The sequence below is a fragment of the Lottia gigantea genome (genome assembly GCF_000327385.1).
Source record: "Lottia gigantea unplaced genomic scaffold LOTGIsca_150, whole genome shotgun sequence".
NCBI classification, from domain to species: Eukaryota; Metazoa; Mollusca; class Gastropoda; family Lottiidae; genus Lottia; species Lottia gigantea.
In genome coordinates, this window is record NW_008707798.1 from 182,182 (window position 1) to 203,061 (window position 20,880).

General features: G+C 32.8%; 1 protein-coding gene across 1 annotated transcript; it reads right to left on the reverse strand.

Annotated features, from left to right (window-relative positions):
• Positions 1–12,459: 12,459 nt before the first annotated feature.
• On the reverse strand, positions 12,460–13,886 carry LOTGIDRAFT_140704 (hypothetical protein; the record flags this gene model as incomplete). Its single annotated transcript, XM_009050623.1, has 3 exons — positions 12,460–12,650; positions 13,452–13,607; positions 13,778–13,886. Coding segments are annotated over 3 exons (456 nt in total), but the record flags the coding sequence as incomplete, so codon positions are not given.
• Between the last annotated feature and the right edge of the window lie 6,994 nt (positions 13,887–20,880).

Below are 20,880 nucleotides of genomic sequence, written 5' to 3' on the forward strand. Positions count from 1 at the left end.
TGTTTGTGTGAATGATGCGAATATATCACCCGATCCTGTAAAATTAGCTCTCTCAAATCGAGTGAATATATATATATATTAATATGCGTCTAGCTCTAATACTTTGTTTTATATAACAGTGTCTACTAAACTGTTGAAATCATGATCGGAAGACATCATTAGTTTTGCCATTAAGATCTGAAGACATCATTATTCAGTGTAAACATGAAAATTAGAGGGGAAAACTGGATTTTGACTGATTACTGTTCAATTTCTACCGGTTACCAACAGACACCATCCATCTCTTTTTTACTCTAGAGACGCGCTCTTTTGGCAAGACAAGTTAAATGTCTCGGGCATGTGGACACGAAATGAAGCAGAAGTCAATAGAAGCCCGGAGCGATAAAAATTTTGTCTATTAAATCTGGTTTGGAAGAAAAAAGGAAACTCTATCTTTACAGCATTTGGATACTCTTTTTTCCATTTTCATTGTTTTACTCATAATAGATAATTATGATTGTCGTTAAGATTAAAAGATCGTTTTGTGGCAGTATCTCGAATTTCCCGCCACATGGCACGAGTATCAGTTTACTCATTTTACTGTTAGATTTTGAGCCGATTTGAACCCGTATTGTCGTAAATATGGTATTTTTGAAATTCTTTAATTATTAGATATTGACAGTTCATAAATGGTATTATTTTATCATAAACTATGATAACTGTTACAACCTGTTCATATAATTCTACTCTAGATATACGCTTTCTTTGAACCTTTAGTGTTTACTTGTCAATGGGCAGTTTTAATTTTAATCCACTCCCTAAGGAAGAGGTGGAGCAGTGAAATAAAACGATCCTGGACTGATCATGGGAATGTTTCTGTAGGATACAACATATTATCACTCAGTATTAATGTGTCATTATTATATACTTTTTATACAATATTTATAGAAAGCTAATAACAAATTAAGTATCTAAGATAGCCAAATCTTCCTTGTTGACATTTGAACCGAATCCTGTAATGATGACCGAGGTCGAGTAGCTGATGTCACTTGATTTGACAGACTGAATCAAAAGTCAATTGAAAAGATGTTATAATAGCAATAAGATTGTGTTGGGGAAGTCTAGCAAATGTCCGATTCTAATTTCAACATTAATTTTCAGCTTGTCAATTACAGATCTTTAACTCTATAGGGGTCATGATTTCCTATATGTAATTCTTAGTACAAGGGTCTGGGGTATTCATTAACCTTATGTTTTTTTCAAGCTGCGATAGTCGCATCTTTAATGAAATGAAATTAATAATATGATTAAAATATAAAAAATTCACTTGTTTAAATTAATGTGGCATTGATTCAAGAATATTTTACAGGCATATTTTACTTTTTACATTAACAATTTTACTACTATAATGATATGTAGATAATCAAACAGATGTTAAGAAATCCCCTTTTTGATGTCGGTCACAATGGTTTCTCCCCAAACGTTCATCGTCCAATATTTACACAGTTGAAAAAAAAGCCCGACACTACTTCAAAGCATAATTTTAATACCCGTGCTGTATGACTATTTTCAAAATTCAATCTCCTGGACATTGTCATTGAAAATGTCCCGTAAGACATTTAGACAGATTACGGTTAATAGGTTTGTGAATCTTTATATATTATTCATTTAACATTTCAACTTCCGTATCGAGGGATTTCAATACAGCAGTCTACAAATGATTTCAACAATTAAATGAACAGCTAACAACATTTGGTCAATAGTGATGATGTGACGTAATGTAGCGTGAAGCAAATTGAAAAATAGCATTATTTTGTTTCGTTTGATAGCTCATTATAGGAATAATGGGGAATTAAATTAGATATTGGATAATAATAGGAAAGGAAGGTATAATAATAGAGTTAGTGGTAAAAGGCTAATTAGACGGAAACCGTGATATTGATACGTGGTCTCTTTTCTTCAATAGACCGGTGGTTTGTTAGGCAGCCACTCTGGAATAGGCGTTGGTGTATCATTTTATATAGCCACAAAACCAAACGCCATCCAACAGGCTCGACTACATTGTATCCGAATATGGTTTTTGACATATCCCATCTCTTGAGGAAGTTATTGCGAAAGGGGTGTGGTTTGCTCACGATGATCCTACTATTGAATTTTTAATTTCCGCCAGCATACTCGATCTAAACTTTTGAAACTTTTACTTTCTCAAGTAAACCAGATTTTCTCCGGAAACCTTAACCACCTGCAGTACAATCGTCTTTCAGGAAGCTCGACTATTTCAGTAAACTTTAACGCCCTCCAGCATATACATTTATCTAAGAAACCTTTATTTTCTCAACATGCCAGAAATTGAAATGAAGTATTACGTCATATTTTCTGTATTTATTGTGTTATGCAATGTGCAATGCTGAAATGTTGTATATTCAAGCACGGCTGTCCCCGGAAACCTCAACCTTTTTCATCGAGCCAGATGATCTCCGCCATAGTAACGCCCCCAGCATGTCTGACTATCTCAGACAACCTTGCAAATAGCAGCCATACCCTATATAGAGCCAAAAGCTTCTGTAAATAAATCCAAATCCAAACCAAAGAAATATCTTTCATAGAAAATATGGAATGGGCGATATTGGAATAAACCTCTGCATATTCTATATCATTGTCGATCATGTTGGCTCGGAGTCAAAGGCGAGCAAGGAGTCCTGATCGTGTAAAAATTGTTTTGTGATATTCTGATTCATGTTTCCAACTCCTGAAATATGCAGTTTATGCATCCCGAGTGAATGCACATAAGAAGGGGCTGCAGACATTTTGAGAGTAAAAGTCACGAGACTGTCGCGTGTGTTTGTTCATGGATAGAGCCGCCCTTCATCATTTAAAATAAAAAGTGGTAAATTGTTTGAAAATAAAATGGACATATCGCGTGCAGTGGGAAAACGAATTCACACTCTCCAATAATTGGTTTGGAATGATGCTTCAAGAACACAGAATTTCCATTCGTTAGATCGACCAAAAGTCATTTCGGCACTTGGCATTTGAGAATAGGAAGATTACTCTATGGAATTTATTCGATTATTTCTTTCTGATGTTTGCCAGGTCCTGTGGGATGAATGAACAGCAGACCTCCGATTACATTCTTTATTTCCAATTGTCTTAAATTCCTACGTAAATACCATGACTATGATTTGTCTATTGTCGTTTTTCTAAGATCTCCGACCTGATTCAAAAAGTCATAATACATTTTTGAAAGCCGAAAGTGTAAAGGCTATAAACATGAAGAGTTCTTCCAAATTAGTGGAAATTATTCCCATTTAAAATAATGATTATAATAATTACATTATCGCGTATTTCATATCAACAAAATATAGTAATCATTGGGTGACCCTGTGAATAACTTCTATTTGGAATTATTTAGTAGCATTAGGGATTGGGATGTCCAATATATAATCAACTAAATCATGCAATTTTGCTTGAAGTCAAATAAGATATTGTTCTAACCAGAAAGCAACTTTAAATAAATTTTTGTTGTATTTGTAAAATAAATATGGAATAATTGTAAAATCTCCATCTTTAAAGTTAACCGACACACAGCCTAATGGAATATGTAAATGACATGTATACCAATCCTTCTATCTTACTGAATAAAGATGTCCCCAATGACTGCTGCCTCTCTATTATGGCACCACAAATCATTTTTAAACGGTGTTAGTCGACTTTACAACCCAAATAAATTATTCTGCTCTATAGAAACACGACCAATATAATTTACATGCGAGAAATTAATTTCCCCGCTATTTATGCAGGGAAAGTTTTGTCCACATTCGATACAGAGAAATGACTTTCTATTTTGATATTTGATGCCGTTACATACATCTATAGAATTAGAGCTTTAAAAATTCAATACTGCTTTATGCAAAAGGAATGGGCAAACAATTCAAAAGAAATTCAGTAGTTCACATCAAATATGCATAAAATTCTTTAAAATGAAGAAACACACATGAATTTTCAGACTAAAATTCCAAATCTTGTGTTGCGCATAAATATTTTCCCTTGATGATTTCTTACTAAATTATCAATATCTGGAGGGAAATTTCACACTTTAACGTGACCTCTTGACTTGTAAAATTTCATTAAACCTCATACAGTGAAACTAATTGTGGAATTTACTCCGGCCTTTAGAGATTTTCTTTCCTTATAAAATCCACTTGTTTCATTCCACAAAGACAGAAACTAACAACATCCAATATTGAAAGGTGTTACAAGTTCAACGTCAATGGTGTCATTTATCTGTCACTGTAATTGCTGACAATGACTTAACATTTTACCTTACATTTAAGTAACTATGTTGCTTTATTTGCTTTTCTCTCCAGCGTTTGTATTCTTATCGCTCAACTCTTTGTTAGTATATAATTGTTACATGACCTCCCTTGAAGTTAAATGTTATTCAAGTTTATTACTTCATGTACTGTACTTATGCACTTCGTTCTGTTTTGATTTAGTCTGCAATAATATAACAAAAATAACAGTAATTTATTTATACCATTTATTTATTACCGGTCTATCTGCAATGCAATAAGTTATATTTATATTTCATATATAACTCCTCTTGATTTTCATCTAATTCATTGTCCATCTTAATGATCTCACACTATTACATGTCATTTAAAATTTTCTACATTAAAATCGTTTTATGTAAGCCTTTTCTTCATTACTATATTATGGTCCTGCATTTGAACACCATTCGTAAATATGTATACTTCTCTATTGTATTCATTCTCTATTGTATATTATTTATTTTTCAGATACAATAGAGCCAGTTGGAGAACATATAATGTCACCGCTATTGTTCTAAAACTAAATGATCCAGATGATATGAACACGAAAACACCACTTAGAATGGAAATGAAGAATGGTAGTAAATTTGTTGAGAAACGTGATATTTAAATGTGAATTGTATATGTCTGCTATTTTCTACAATAATTTATAGCTTTTCCTGTCATAATTGGAATGGATTAAAAGAAATTTGGCTTAGCATTCATTTTGGACTAAAGAAGTCTGACTAAATACCAGATAGATGTTGTAGGAGATAATAAAAATTTATGGCATGATAAGGTCCTCAATATTCTATCAGCGTATAAAATTCCAAGGTTTGTACATTTTTTATGAATTTGTATTATTACAGACACAAGATCTATCTGGAATGGCAGCTCTCAGACGGACTCTTTCGATCAAAATGAAAGCAAAGCGATTTTTTTTCATGAGGAGTATAACCGTACAATTTCCTCAACATATGGACAGAAGGATAATAATGTTTAAAATTAAAACGAATTGTAAACAGAAAGTCTCCAAAATAGTGTATTCCTTCTATAGTATATTTCTAATGGTCTTCATTATCCGGACGGAAAATATATATATTAAAAACACTAATCTACACGTCTTTTAGTGGTCTTTGCTGTGTGCCTTCTTTCTGCGATGGTCATAAGAGCGACTTATCACTCTCCGATTGAATACCAATTCCTTAACTTTTCACGTGCTACATCAGGTGTGAGCTGAATAGAAACAATAATTATCATCTCAGACTTTTTCTCTCCAATTAGATACAAATTGGAATCGGATCTGACAATTTGGGGAACAGGTTTTAATTGGATCCTGATTTTCGCCACCTCTCTTCATTAATTGTAGAAAAAGCAACTGGTACCACATGAGACGAGTAATTATTGTTATAATTAGAAATGTAATTACATCAATTAATATAAATAACAACTATAAGATAAACGTTTTCCCTGTTCGAAAATGTATTGTTGTTGTAGCCCTACACCCAGTGGTGGAGCCCCGAAGGCAAAAATCTCATAACTAGGTTAGAAATTCGGGCAACCTCAGGTATTTCGACCACCCCCCCCCCCCCTTCCCCTCCCTTTCGGACGTAAACCTTGTGCCGCCACTGCCTACACCGACTCTCTTTTATAAGAACGCAAAACGTATATACACTGAATTTGCCAGACAATTTTTATCTTGTCTGAATATTTCATATATCTTAGTAGAAATTAAAAAAAAATTCAAAAACTCAATATACAGAAAAAATTGATATAAAAAAACCACCTTAAAACTTCGTATACAATATTTTTTTCCCTGTCAGTGTTCAGAAGGTCTCACATAACTTGTTACAAATAATAGCCAATACCAAACAAATATTTACAAAAATACTGAAGACCAGAAATTTTGTAATCTATAACAATACTTTCTCAGTTTTTTTTTTAACTTAAAAAATAATCCGCATATACATGAAGTATGATCATTCTTGACATTTGTTAAAGAGCAGTATTTTGGTATCGACCATGATCAGATCTGTATTCAGTTGAGAGTTTGATGGAGGGTTTCAGATTAACTGGACAGATTGAAGGATATTAGTTGACAACAATATGAAGTAGTTAATAATCATGATAATATTCCACACTTCCTTAAAGAATCGCAGTTCACTGTGTACAATGGTTCAGATTACCACGAATAGATCAACCCTAAATTCTACTCTCTAATTAAAAAGGCTCGTTAGGTATTAAGAGTGTTTATTATCCCATTTCAAGCTTGGATAATTGCCTATTAAACTTCAAGAATAATGGATGGATACTATTGGTTGAGCCCCGACAACAAACTGTTCCTGATAGACGGACGATATCATCGTTAAATTTCGTGTTTTGAATCTTCGGTGTAGGCCTATGTTGAAAATATAGATACGTAACAATGAAATGATCGCATTTAAAATGTGTATCAAAATATCTCAGAAATATGAAAATAAAAATATTCTTTGTAAAATTTGATAGATTTTCGATGATTTAAAAGAAAGTCTATTTGAAAAATAGTATATAAAAAGAACAACATATGCACTTATATTCCATTTTTTGCGCAATGAAAACTATAAAAGTTAATCGTAAACAGATTTTTTTCTACTGTAAAACGGTTCAAGATTAACATCAATAACCAAAGAAAAAACAAACACACAAAATTAGGCTGAAAAACTATTAAAGATGTTAACAAGAATGAATAAGAATGGTGAATTATCTTATTTCACAATCATCTTTATTTCTTAATTGTTTTATTTTCAAAGATATTTCATTGGCAATGTTACCTTCGAGAAATATTACAATTAATACATTTTGTTCAACTTTTAAAAAATAAAAAGCACAAATTCCCTCTGTACCACTCATTAAATGTAAGTACAATAGCTTGTATAAAGACAAGCCGTTCGGGATTCAGGAATATTGTTGTCAAGCTTCATCGACACTGTTGTAAAAGAATGTAAAGAAGAATACATGAATCTCAAAAAGACATAAACAGGCGTTTTAAATCCCTTGACAACAGCAGAAAACAAAGTGCTTTTCACATGGGAGGTAGAAAAAAGCAAAATAAAGATGGCGGTCATTTTCAGCTTCATAAATTGTTGATTTGTTGAGTGAATTAATCGAAAATGTTGTTTTTGAGTCTTAAGATCAGAGGATGACATTTGATTGTCGATTTGACGAGCTTAACCAAGCATGATGAAGAAGTGTAAATATTTCAGACGAAATTTCTCTAATGTAATGGCTGCCTTATTTTAAACAATAAGTAAAATTCAGTGGATTTTTTCACAAACCGCTATGAATTGATTTCTTTTCATTTACATTCATAAATAAACCAAATCGACATACAGACCTTGAAATTTAGTCACATTAACCAGTAACACAAAAATAAGGATGGTTAAACTTCTTTTTCTAAGAAGATAAAAAATAATCTTTAATAAACAGATTTCAATGATGTCAAAACAAAAACTAAAGTTATTTCAACTCAACACACTTTGGCTTACAGTAGATCCGTGAGTCAGCCAGCTTGCCAATTTTCGGTTGGCTAAGTGTTTGCATCAGCTGACAGCAGCTAAACCAACACCTTTGGTGGCTTTAGCTGGCTTGGCATAAGACCAACTTGCTAGCCGCAGCTTTGAGCAAAACATAACTTTCGCACTAAGTGCCACTAATATCAGATGGTAAATGATTCTCTCCGACTAAGACTAACCGGTTCCATAACCAAGAATCGTAGCCTTATAATGCAAATTGCTAAATTGGTTGCAAAGAAATTTATTAAGGAAAAGACCAATGCTGAATTTCAACATTTTGGTCCAGATCAAGTAAAACACAACTAAAAGTTAAATGAGATCAAAAATTCTAGAATTACAGGAAACAATATTAATTTCCAAATACTTAACAATGCGTTTGTGACAACTTGCTTTTAACATACATGTCAATGCCTTAAACTAAAATGAACCGAGTTGCAAGACTTGGGTGCGCAGTATGAAAAGTAACTAAAATAGATTCTAAGATATATATACTATTTTAAAAACGTCTTTAGCTGAGTTTATCTGGATTTTCTAATATCTGTTTCTATTCCAGCCTCTGATACCTATTTGCACAGGATGTCTTCTAGCGTAGAGGCAGAAAAAGGCCCTGTGAAATTGGGACATTCTGCATCTCTGCAGGTGCGGGTTTTTTTTATACCTTTTTAGATGTTTCGGATCTTCAAAAACCAGATATATTTGGAAAGATTAATGTTTTTGTAGTTCAGTCATACACCATTTATGTCACGTCTCCGGCTCCTCGCATCGGCTGTTTTAAACTGCGTGCGCAGCCAGGTGTTGAAAATCCTTAACTAACAGGGTGTTTCTTTCTGACTCTACTTCAGCTGACAATTGTCAAAATATCCATCAGAGGCTGAAATAGAGGCAGAAGTTTCGGACTACCAATATCTGCACTGCATTTTAACTTCACCTACCAGTCCAAGCAAAGACTTACAAGTTATGGCAATGTTTGATATTGTCATGAATAAGAAAGATCATGTTCATATTCGGAGCATCAAGTGAACTTCGTTTGGCTTTTATATTTAACCTTTTAGTAGAAACATAAAACGCTTAGTTTTAGAGGAACACAAATGTCCGATTGAAAATTGGAATGGTGAAAATTGATATTAAAAATGTCAAAGATAGACATACATTTAGAAAACCTATACAACCCCTTTAATGACCAAAGAATTGTAAGTCTTAATTTAACAGCACTTAAAACAAGAGGTGGAACCAAAGTTAATTTTCCAATAATTCTTGAATTTGAAATTCTTTTTATCTAAAAAAAATAAGGGTATTTTTAATTACAGGAGGCAATATCTGTATAATGTCATTATAATACACTATAATAAAAGAAAATATGATAAACCTTAGACTTTGATCAATAAAATAATATTCTAATGACAACTCTTATTCTTCATTTCATTATCTTTCCTTTTTATATTGGAAACATTGTAGCCATCTTTTTTACTCCTGGGAACGTTGATGGATGACACGCGATCCGAATTCATGCATATTCATAAGAAATTTGGTAAGATATAGTGACATGTAACAGGAGAGAAATAGATGGACTCTAAAGCCAATAGAGTTGTTGACCCCCGGGGACTCCTTAACATTAGGATAGCACGAAATATTTATTACGATTTTTCTTTCCATTTTTGATGGATGACTGGGAAAAAATTAGTTCTACTGAAATTCTGGCCTGAAGGCGATTCAGACCCATCTGTCTTGCAAGGCGTTTTAACGTGTGTTTTTTCCTAATGACTCGTATTTATTGACGTAATATGAAGAAAAAACGTTTTAAGTCAGGTTTTATACAAAAGACGAAGAATGTCTTCTCTATTTAGTAATGAGCTTTGCCTGTTTCACATCCCAATAGTCTCATTTTTCATCCCCAAAACATTGTCTAATAGTTCCGAAATTATTCGTTCCATTTTGTAAAAGAAGTCATTAATTTTAGACTGTCAAAAGTTTGTCTCCTATTCACTACTTTGCTCCATTTAATTTTACGCATTTCGAGCAAGCCTAATAAAATTCTCGCTAATCTTCAACCAAATTAATACATTTATAGAAATCCTCTTAGAAAACACGAATAGAGAATAAAACATAAAACATACTGCAATTACTTCAGAGAATACAAAACTATAAAACCCCAGTCTCTAGGCAGCCATCTCTAATTCTCTTGATTAGAACAACTACAAAAAATGAGATTTTATAAAATAAAAAAAAATAGAGAAGTTTACAAAAATAATTATTTATATCCTGCTCTGGCATTTCGTCAATTTTGTATAGAGATTCTGTTTATTCCAGTCTTAAAAAGTACAGAAAAAAGTATCCACCGTGAAAAAGGGACGACAGTAACAAATTGTATGTCAAGTTACTTTGTATGTCATGTTCCTTTCTTGATTACCAGTCGCATAGTTCTCAATATATTGTAAATCGGATTTGAAATAAGACAAGTTGACTAAATCTAGTTTGAACCGTCGCATGAAAATCCCCCAATGGGCGATCCGTGGAGGTCCACTATTTATCCTGTAGGTCTTTAAAATGTTTTCTCTTGCCTCTCAAAAACCATATCTAATCTGGTTAAGTTCAAGTTAGGCATGCGCAACAACAACAAAATCTGAAGAGAGATCTGCAGATGTAGTTAGGAATTATGGAAAATAGAAAACGCTATCTTGATTTCAATATTTGATCTGTAGACCAAATTCAGATCACGACCACTTCTGACAAAAGCTGTGATCTCGTATTTACACATGTAACGAGATTTAACGAGACTATGTTTACAAGTAATTATTAGTAGTGTATTGAGTGAAATGATTGTTATTAGCAGACGAGTTGGATTAGCACTTTCCTCAACAAATATTATTAAACAAATAATGGTGAACATCAGATTAGTTTACTCTAACTAAATTTGCTTAACCTGTTATGGAATTAATATGCATAAGTGAAGAAGAAGAAGTTTAGAAAGCAATCACAAGGAAAGATGATTTTTTTTATCTACTATATCAATACAAATATAAAAAATTGATTAAACAGATATTTTTTGACGCTTCAGTTGTTCAAATCTGTACCATAGGGTCTAATGCATCAAGATTCATTTGAGAGTTCCTGGTATCAGAAAATGTAAAAGTTTACAGTTTTAACAATTTGTTTTACTGTGTAGTGTATCAACTGAAAGAAAACAATCACGCCGTCGCTATCACTTTTCTAAAATAAAATCAAACGTTCAGCAAAACGTAGGCGCTTCCAGGGAAGTCTATAATATCGCGTCTTCAAGGTTGTGAAAAATTTAGCTTGATAGTGTTGTATGTTATTAGACTATACCGAATTACTGTTTAGATTAGTCCAATACTGGATGCGTCTCACCCGATGGTGGATTTTCATTTACCCGATGTTATTTATATATCAATCATGGTGGAATAATAGAAATCAGCACTTGTCGATAGTTTAAAATGAAAGGCTATTAATCTCTAACAGAGATACACCATGAAGCATTAATATTATAATGTTATAGAAATAACCTAATATAAACTATAAAGCCATGCTGTTGATAAAATAAAGTTGATCCTTGACACCTTTCACCAAATTGCTTGACTATATTAGCCATTAAACACTCGCTAAATTAGTGCTATTTGAATAAGAAATTGAATTAAATTCCGTCTCAATCTTCCAAGATGGCAGCACATGTCCAATCCCATAGATAAGACAACCGTACGAAAACCAGACACGTGATCTCATCAGAACCAATTCACGCACCATCGGAATAAATCCGTCAATTTTACTTTTTAACTTAATTAGGAAGAAACATGAGGAGATTATTCTACTTAATTATTTCAATAGAAAATATCTCAGTGAATTTTTATCACATTTGTTGTCAATTCAAAGCAAGAAGTAATTCAATTATTGCAAAATATCTCAATACAAGTATAGTTTACCAGTATAAATCCTACCTATTCCTAATCTACCGTTATCTACCAGCATCTAGTTTACCAGTATCAATCCCACCTATTCCCAATCTACAACTACCAGTATTTAGACAACAAGTATTTAGTATATAGACTGTCAGTATCTAGTCTATCAGTATTTAGTCCAGTGCTTCTCATCCTCAGTGCATGAGGTCAAGTTTTAAGGGTCAAGGGTTAAGTAAAAACGTTGAGTACTAATTGCTAATTAAGCAGTTTGACCTAGTTTTGGTGTTTGGGTTTATAATGGTTCGATATTGTTAGTTGAAACCTTTAGAATGCAATTAGGCGTTTATTTTACTTAAATCCGTACAGTAGTTTTTAACAGCTTCCACAAAGCATAACGAAATTTACAAGTTCACTTAAACCTTTTAGATACTTTTGGCTGGATTGTTTTGGTTAAAACAGGGACACTGTTCTCTAGATTTTGGAGTATAGTTTTCACAAATTTGAGCAAAAAAAAAAATGCGACGGAATGTCCCTTTAATTCTCCCAATGGTCTTCCAATTCCTCCCCTGTTGAGAAGCACTGATCTAGTCAACCAGTATCTAGACTAGTAGTATTTTGATTACCAGTATCTAGTTTTTCAGTATCTAAACTACCTATGACTAATCTGCCGGTATCCAGTTTACCAATATCTAGTCTACCGGTATCCATTTAACCAATCTCTTGACTACAAGTATCTAGACTACCAGTATTTAGACTACCGGTATCCAGTTTACCAATATCTAGTCTACAAGTATTTAAACTACCAGTTTCTAGACTACCACCATCTATACTACCAATATCTAGATTGCCAATATCTAGATTACCAGTATCTAGTCTACCAGAATCTAGACTACCAGTATCTAGAATACCGGAATCCAGTTTTTAGTATCTAGATTACTAGTATCAAGATTATCAGTATCTAGACTACATTATTTAGACTACCAGTATCTAGACTACCAATATCTAGAATACCGGAATCCAGTTTACCAGTATCTAGACTACCAGTATCTAAATTACCAGTATCTAGACTACTTAAAGCACTGATTGATAACATCGCGTTTAGATAATTTTATTTCTGTCATTCCTGACAAGCTTCTGAAAAAATTAACCAAAGTTCAAAATACTGCTGCACGCCTCATATCTAGAACCAAACTCCATGACCATATTACATCAGTTTTATATGATTTTCTCCCTGTTAAATACAGAATAGAATTTAAAATATTATTATTATTCTCTGTACAGGTGCCTCTCCTGGAATAAATCTGCCTTTCAATTTAAGATCAATAACTTCTACCTATAGTTTTAAGAACACATCTCTTCACTCTAGCCTTTTAATAAATAATAATAATAATAATAAAAATCTTCCTTTTCTATGATTATTAATGTATTGAGTTGTTTATTTGTATTTTTGTTATTATTATTTGATTCTCATAATCTTCATTATTTTATTTGTTTTATTTTATTGTGTATGTTTTATATGATATTCAGTTTTAGTGTATGTATTAGGGCCTGTATTGTACTGTGTACTTGAACACGTATGTGAAAGGTGGACGATAAAAATGTGTATAATAATAATAATACCAGTATCAAGACTACCGGTATCTATTCTACCAGTAACTACACTAGTCTACAAGTGACTGGTCAATATGAATCTAGTCTACCAGTATCTAAATTGTCGGTATATAGTCTACCAGAATCTAGTTTACCAGTATCTAGACTACCAGTAGCTAGACTACCAGTGTCTAGTCTACCAGTAATAAGTTTACCTGTATCTAGACTACCAGTATCTAGTCTACCTGTATTTATTCTCCCAGTAACTATACTACCAATAATTAGTCTAACAGTATCCAGTTTACTAATATTTAGTCTACCAGTATCTAGTTTACCAATATCTAGACTACCAGTAACTGATCAACCGGTATCTATACTAGTTTAACTAAATCTAGTCTACCTGGTCTATCTAAACTAAAAGTTTCTAGTCAACTACAATCTAGATTACCAGTATCTAGACTGTCAATATCCAGACTACCAGTATCTAGACTGTCAATATCCAGACTACCAGTATCTAGACTGTCAATATCCAGACTACCAGTTTCTAGATTACTATTAGAATATCAGAATATATAGAAAAGCTATACCGTACGTATTAAAATCCCTATATAAGTCGTTTTAAGACAGGTCAGCAAATTTAACTCTTAATTAATTCTTAATGGATCTACCATTGCTAGATGTACGAAGTTAACTTGCCATGATATTGACATATGCCAATCAAAATTAAGTGGGAATTATCAAATAAGTAAATTCATTTATCCGCAATCGTCTTACTGGAAAATATAACAATTTTTTGGACCTTATATCATTCAATAATTGGTTCTTAATTGGTTTGTTTTTACCACTAATTATAAAGTTTTAATTTCTATATTATGTCAGAAAGGGAAATCTGCATTTGGTAGTTTGGTAGTTGATCTGCCAAAAAGTCTTTATTTCAGCCTAGTGTTAATTGGGTACATAAAATTTTCAAAGGGACTAGTTAACGGCCTCAAATTCTATCAAATAACCACAGTGTAGGGTACCCGTTAGTTACTGTTTAGATTCCAAAGACATGTTTTCATGAATTATGCAATATTAAGATGACATCACAAAACAAATCAACATACGTATAGACCAGAGATGTTCAACCCTGCAAGGTTGAGTATCAAAACAGATAAGAAAAGAAATATCAGGGGAGGTGACTTGGAAAGTAAAGGTAAATACTTCTGGGAAATTTAGAGTTAGATGTCTGACAACAGTTTAAGATAATGTCCTCACGGGGCATACAAAATTTACCATTTATTGTAGACATTGTCAGAACTAATTCTTTACAACTGTCAGTAACATGAAATACTTAAAATCCCCAATGAATGGGAGAATCAAAATTTCTATGACTATTGCTTATCCTTCAGAGTAAATACTCAAGCTCGAAACCAGTGGTCGTATAAAACATTTATAACACTGTTCGGTATTTATCAGACAATTTTCTTTATGTATTCAATTGCAACGTATGATAATTGATATTGGGTTCATTGGGGTTACAAAGGTACCTAACTCTATATGATTTTTTAGTAAAACCTAACTGAGTAAGAAATGCACAATTTAACAATTTATTACAGATAGATCAGACGAAGGAACCATTTAAGACTGATCTTAATTAATGATTTGAACAATATTACCAAAAATATTTTACAAAAAAATATGAAAAATGTTCATAGTATAAATCCCATCTTATTCCTCCTGATTATAATATAATATTTCTTATCATTTGTCACTGACAGAAAGTGTTCTACTCATTTCTTATTTTACGTTCGCGGTCAAGGGGAAGCGACTGAAAAAAAAGTCTAGAAAGAAGATCGAGCCCGTCGAGCAAAACAAGACAAGTTAAGGGCAATAACTCAAAACTTAATTGTAAATGGTTAACTCATCTGAGATCTCAGCAAAATACATAAGCATACCAGGTTTAGTTAAAATACGATCAAAAGTACATTCTATTGCGTTCTCGAATCTGTTAACGATGAAGTTGAAATTAAATTGGTCTCATTCCTGAAACTTGTAATAGGTTGTCTCCCTTTAACCGCAAACTGACAGATTCTATAATGTAGTCTTTTAATAACCACGAGCAATCCAAATTAATTATATTGCTTGTCTATTCAAAAATTGAGTAAAATTATCATTACACAGAAGAGTAGGCTAATAATTTTTAACCAAAAAATGTCAAAAATTCTGTCTTTAAGAGATGTCGACCTATGACAGCAGTTTCATGATCTGAGGAAAGGCAACAACTCTGTTTCTAACTAAAACAGGTGTTTGCATAAACATGTTAATTATATTTGTAAAATTTGAAATCAGAAATTATTTCAGATGCATAAGATTAAACTTCTCCTTCCTTTTATTAAATTATTCTATTTCGCTCATTTTCAGTCCCACATTGATTACTGCTGCTCCATTCAGGAAACTTGTAATAATTATTCTTCAGCAGCTCTTAATAGACTTCAAATATTGGCTTTTAGGCCTATAATAAGGCAGTAGGCCTACGATGCTTTAGGAACACGAAAATCGAAGTCAATAGCTTGTATTTTATTTCCGTTTACTGATGGAACTTAGATATTCCCCAATTTGTACGTTGTAGTTTTTAGTTTTTGACATGTTCTATTGACGATTTGATTCAAATATTCCGTGAAATGTCGTTTTTCGTTTCAGAACTTATTAAAAACAAATGTTATAAAATTGTAAGGTAGCATCGACGTATTGATGGACTCCAGTGACGGAGTGGCGAACTCATTGACGGAGTGACGAACTCACTGACGTATGAGGTAGCCCTGACTCAAACTTGGTGTGTTCGTAATCACCCAAGGATGAACACTATTGAAAATTAGAAGAATCCAAAAATATTTAGTATAAGTTATTGCCCTTGTTCTTGTTTTTAGCTCGTAAACACTCTACAAGACACAATTCTTAATGGATTTTGACAAAACTTGGTGAATTTTTTAATATCACCCATGGATGATCCCTTTCGAAAATCGAAAAATGTTTCATAGGAATTATTGACCTCGTTCTTGAACACGCTTTCAAATTTTATCTCTTGAACACTAAAAGGCATGATTCTTGCCGGATTTTAACAAAACTTTGTTTTATTATTTAGGACCGTATTTGCCTTCTAGAGTTTTCAAGAGCTAAAAATTGAACACGTTTTCAAGAACATAACTCATACTCAATATTATTCAGTATCACCCTCAAAAAAAAGTGTATGACTGAAGGTTGAATATTGCATGCTGGTGATTGTTACTGTACTGCCAAATATTTTTATTCAAAATCAAAGCTACCAGTGGGCGTATATTACCTTGCCTGGCAAGCTATCTTAAATAATTTATGGTTGACAGACCATTAGGACTTTGTGAAATCATTAAACTAGTCTTATGTCTTATTGGACAACAATAAAACCCCCCAAAATCCAAATATTTCATTTCTGCAATTTAAGAATGCTTAAAACAGTAATATTAAATCTGGAAGAAGAGGGTTTTAGCTCTTTTCTCAGCTTTTACCTACACCAGCCCCACCACTCAAAAATCTAAAAACTTGGTTTTCAGATGTCTTAATGACACGTAATGTGTCATTTACAAATTTCATTTGCTCCACATTTAGAGATCTCATCAAATGTCTATACTCATTTTATGGCATCTTCATGCAGTGTCTTGTTTGGGTATACCAAAATCTGGACCAATGTCATATCAAAATTTAACAGACTCTTCCTTCTCTTTCAGAACATCTATATTAGCCTGTTCTTCCTGGTCATCCTCTCTCTCAGGCTGTTGACCTGAAGGGACTTCTTTGTCCCAGGCATCATCCGAGTTATCTTTTTCTGCAATCATTGATGCAGCAACAGCTGATCTGTTATTTTCAAACAAAACCTGCTGAGATGCTATTCTATCTCTCATTTCTGCAAACCTTTCACCATAAGAAATATGATTTCTAATTGGGTCTACAAATTCATCTCTCCTCAGGTACTTTATCAATGTTAAAATTTACATATCCTATCACCCCAGGAACAGATCGTTTGAACGATAAAGTCATCATATTTCAAATCTGCGTTTTCCAAAAACTCATCAAAAGTTATGTCTTCTCCTTCAATCATGTCACCCATGACCAGTTTCATTTTACTATAATTTTCCTTACAATTCTGGGCATGTGGAAAACCACATTCAAGTGGTTCTAAAATTTTAGTTTCTTTCATAGAAGGTTTGGGTAAACCAAATCGACAAGTTTTTTGATTCTTTGCTTGTGAGTTTGATTTTTCATATACTCTTTCATCCAAATTTTCATCCTCCATCATTCTAATTGTATGTAATTGTAGAATCAACAAATTTACAAATTTCATCAATGCTTCTTTCACCATAGACAGGAGCTTCCGCACACCACAGCAATGTATGGAAATGTGGTGAACTTCTGTGTTGGAGCTAAACTCTATAAAAAAAATCGGTGACTTTTCTTTCTTTAGAAGTAAAACATCTTTAAAAAGCAGTTTGACCTGGAAGTCAAATTGTCTAGTAAATGTAAGAGGGCCAGAGTTTAACTTCAGAGAAAAGATAAATAGCGCAAAGAAACTATAATTGGGCATGTGGAAATGGCGTCCATTAACAATAATTGGCAGAATATGTGTCATTAAATCTCTTGTTTTACCCAAGTTCATACAGTTACTATTATCCTTACCAAACCCAAATAATCGCGTATTTAATGAAATAGAAAGTATGTTTTTCAAATTCATCTGGAATAACAAGCCAGACAAGATAAAAAGAGAAATTATGAAACAAGATTATCTAAATGGGGGTTTAAGAGTGCCAGATATTAAAATTTTCAATAATGCATTAAAAATCACTTGGATTAAACGTATTTACACAGGAAATGAACGTTATGCTTATTTCACAAACAAACATAAAAATTTCAATGTATTTTTTATTCTCATGCGGTTCCACAAACTTGGAAAGTTTAAAATCAAAAAATCCTTTTTGGAAAGATGTTTTTAGTGCTTGGAAAGTTTATGCAATATTATGAATGATTCTGGTAAAAACATAGCCTACCCTATCTGGTTCTCTTGTAGTGATAAAATTTTTTTTATTAAAGAATGGTTTGATAGAGGGATACGTACAAATTTAGATCTTTTTAATGAGAGTGGTGAAATGTATTCATTTAACGATATAAAACGTATATTTAGATTGGTTAATGGAAATTTCCTTGACTATGAAAGAATTATTCGAACAGTCAAAAAAGTACATAAATACCTACAAAAATGTATGGCCCACATCTCTCAATATATCATAAAGTTCTTTTTAAACAAACTGGCAGTAGACATATATATGATCTTTTAATAGGAAATAATTCAGTAGAAGTCAATTAAAATGGGAAAATAGATTTAATCAAGAAATGGATTGGAAAACAATAAATATGATAGCAAGGACGAATTCTTCAAATACTAAAATAATAGAACTTCAATTTAAAATCCAAAATAATATATTAAACAGTAACGTCTTTCTTTTTAAGATAGGATATGTGCAAAGTCCACTTTGCATTTGCCAGGAGGAGGAGGAAACATTAGATCATCTTTTTTTTATGTGTAAATGTATTCAAACCCTATGGAATCACATCATTTACTTTTAAAACAAATGCAATAGAAAATAAATGTGTCTTTAGTTGTTAAATATTATATATACCTCTGTGAAAACCAAGACAGGAAGCCAACTATCCAGAACATGATTATTTACATTAATTCACAAATAGACTTTAAATCAAAAAAATCACGATTCCAACACCTTTAGTGAAAAATGGCTTCTTTTCCGCTCTATTCTCAATAATGTAGAATAATTTAATAACATAAAACTTGTATCTGTTTTGAAAAGAAAAAAATTCTGGATCAGTATTATTTAGACATGTGTAGCTTCTCCATTGATTCCCCCTTTTATCAAATTTTTAACAGTTGCTGAATTTTTTTTAAATCTCCAACTGTTACTTTCCGTCCATCAGTTTTGTTTTTTCCAAGGGCTATTTGAGCACCTATAAGCAATGTTTTCATTTGCAACTTTTTTAACTTAAAAAAGATGTTGTCAATGCATTTGCCTGCCCTCCAATCATATCTTCTTAATTCTGATTTACAAATTTCACTGCAATAAACCTTAGTAGGTCGATCAGAAATTGCAGTTCGACCTTTCCTAAAGAAAATGTTAGGAAATGCAAGACTTTTCCATTGCCCTGATTTTCAAGATCCCCCTTTCCATCATCTTTTTTGAGATTCAAGTCTACGACTTCTGGAATCCCGTCAAATTCAGAATCCTTCAAGACTCCATTGCCAAGATTTTCAAGACCCTGATTCCAATTTTCTTCAAAGCAATTTTCCTGAAGCCAATCGGCAGCCTCTCCGATCTTGTAGGGCCGAATGTTTTCAGTCATCTCGGCATGATTGTATTTCAATTGCCTTTTTAATTGAGCTGCTAATGTAATTGTGTCACCTGTTGCTCTAGGCAACATTCGAACAGTTGTAGTGACATGAACAACATTTCCATGAATTTTCCTCTGTTTCCCACTGGGAGCAGCTTATACCTTCATGAAAGGTATTCGTAGGGACAACAGTCTCCATTCTACAGGGAATAACTCCAGACTGTTTGGTTTATTTGGAAAATTCATTCCATTTTCATTCAAACAAGGTGGAATTTTGTTTTCTTTATGTAGGCCTACTTTTCACGTGTATACACTGGTATACCACATACCCATCCATCATTTTTCAAACAAAGCTCTGCAGTTTGAATTACGCATACGAAGGCACGCTTTTACACTATGTCTGAACCACAATTGGTGACAAGACACCCATACGTAAGTTGGCCAATTTTTTGATATTCTTGTGAAATTCAGAAATAAATTCAACAGTTGATGAAAGATCTTTCTCCTTTCTTTGAAAAATTTCAGCTGCATTGAAATGAGGATCATCTCTCTTAGTCTGTTTACCATAGACTTCCCTTTCTCTTTCAGTTTTTCTTACAGCAGGATTAGCTCTCTTAGTCTGTTTACCACTTTCCTTTCTCTTTCAGCTGCTCTGAAATCAGAATCAGCTCTTTTGGCACTTTTAGCTCCAACCTCTTCCTTCAAATCTCTGTAATCAGGATCTTCATTTCTTTTTCTCCTCTTGGTGGGAGTTTCTCTCAAATTTTAGCTGCCCTGAATTCAGGATCAGTTCTTCTCAAATTGTTGTATTCTTTATAATACCTCATTCCTTGATCTGATTTTAATTCTTTCAGTCGAATCACGTTTGTCTGCTTTCCTTCAAATTTAAAATATTTTTCAAATGTTCACCCATTTTCTTTGAATGGGAACATCATCTGTAACGGATGGATTTCCTTCCAATACATCTGAATTCAGTTTGTCAGTCACATTTGTGGGGCTGTCATTTCCATCATAAAAATGTCCATCATCTGTATTGGATATTTCTTCCAATACAACTAGAAATAGCCCAACATTTTCATCATTTGAATTTCCATCATCTGCAATCGCTTACTCGCTAACCTGAAGGTCCAG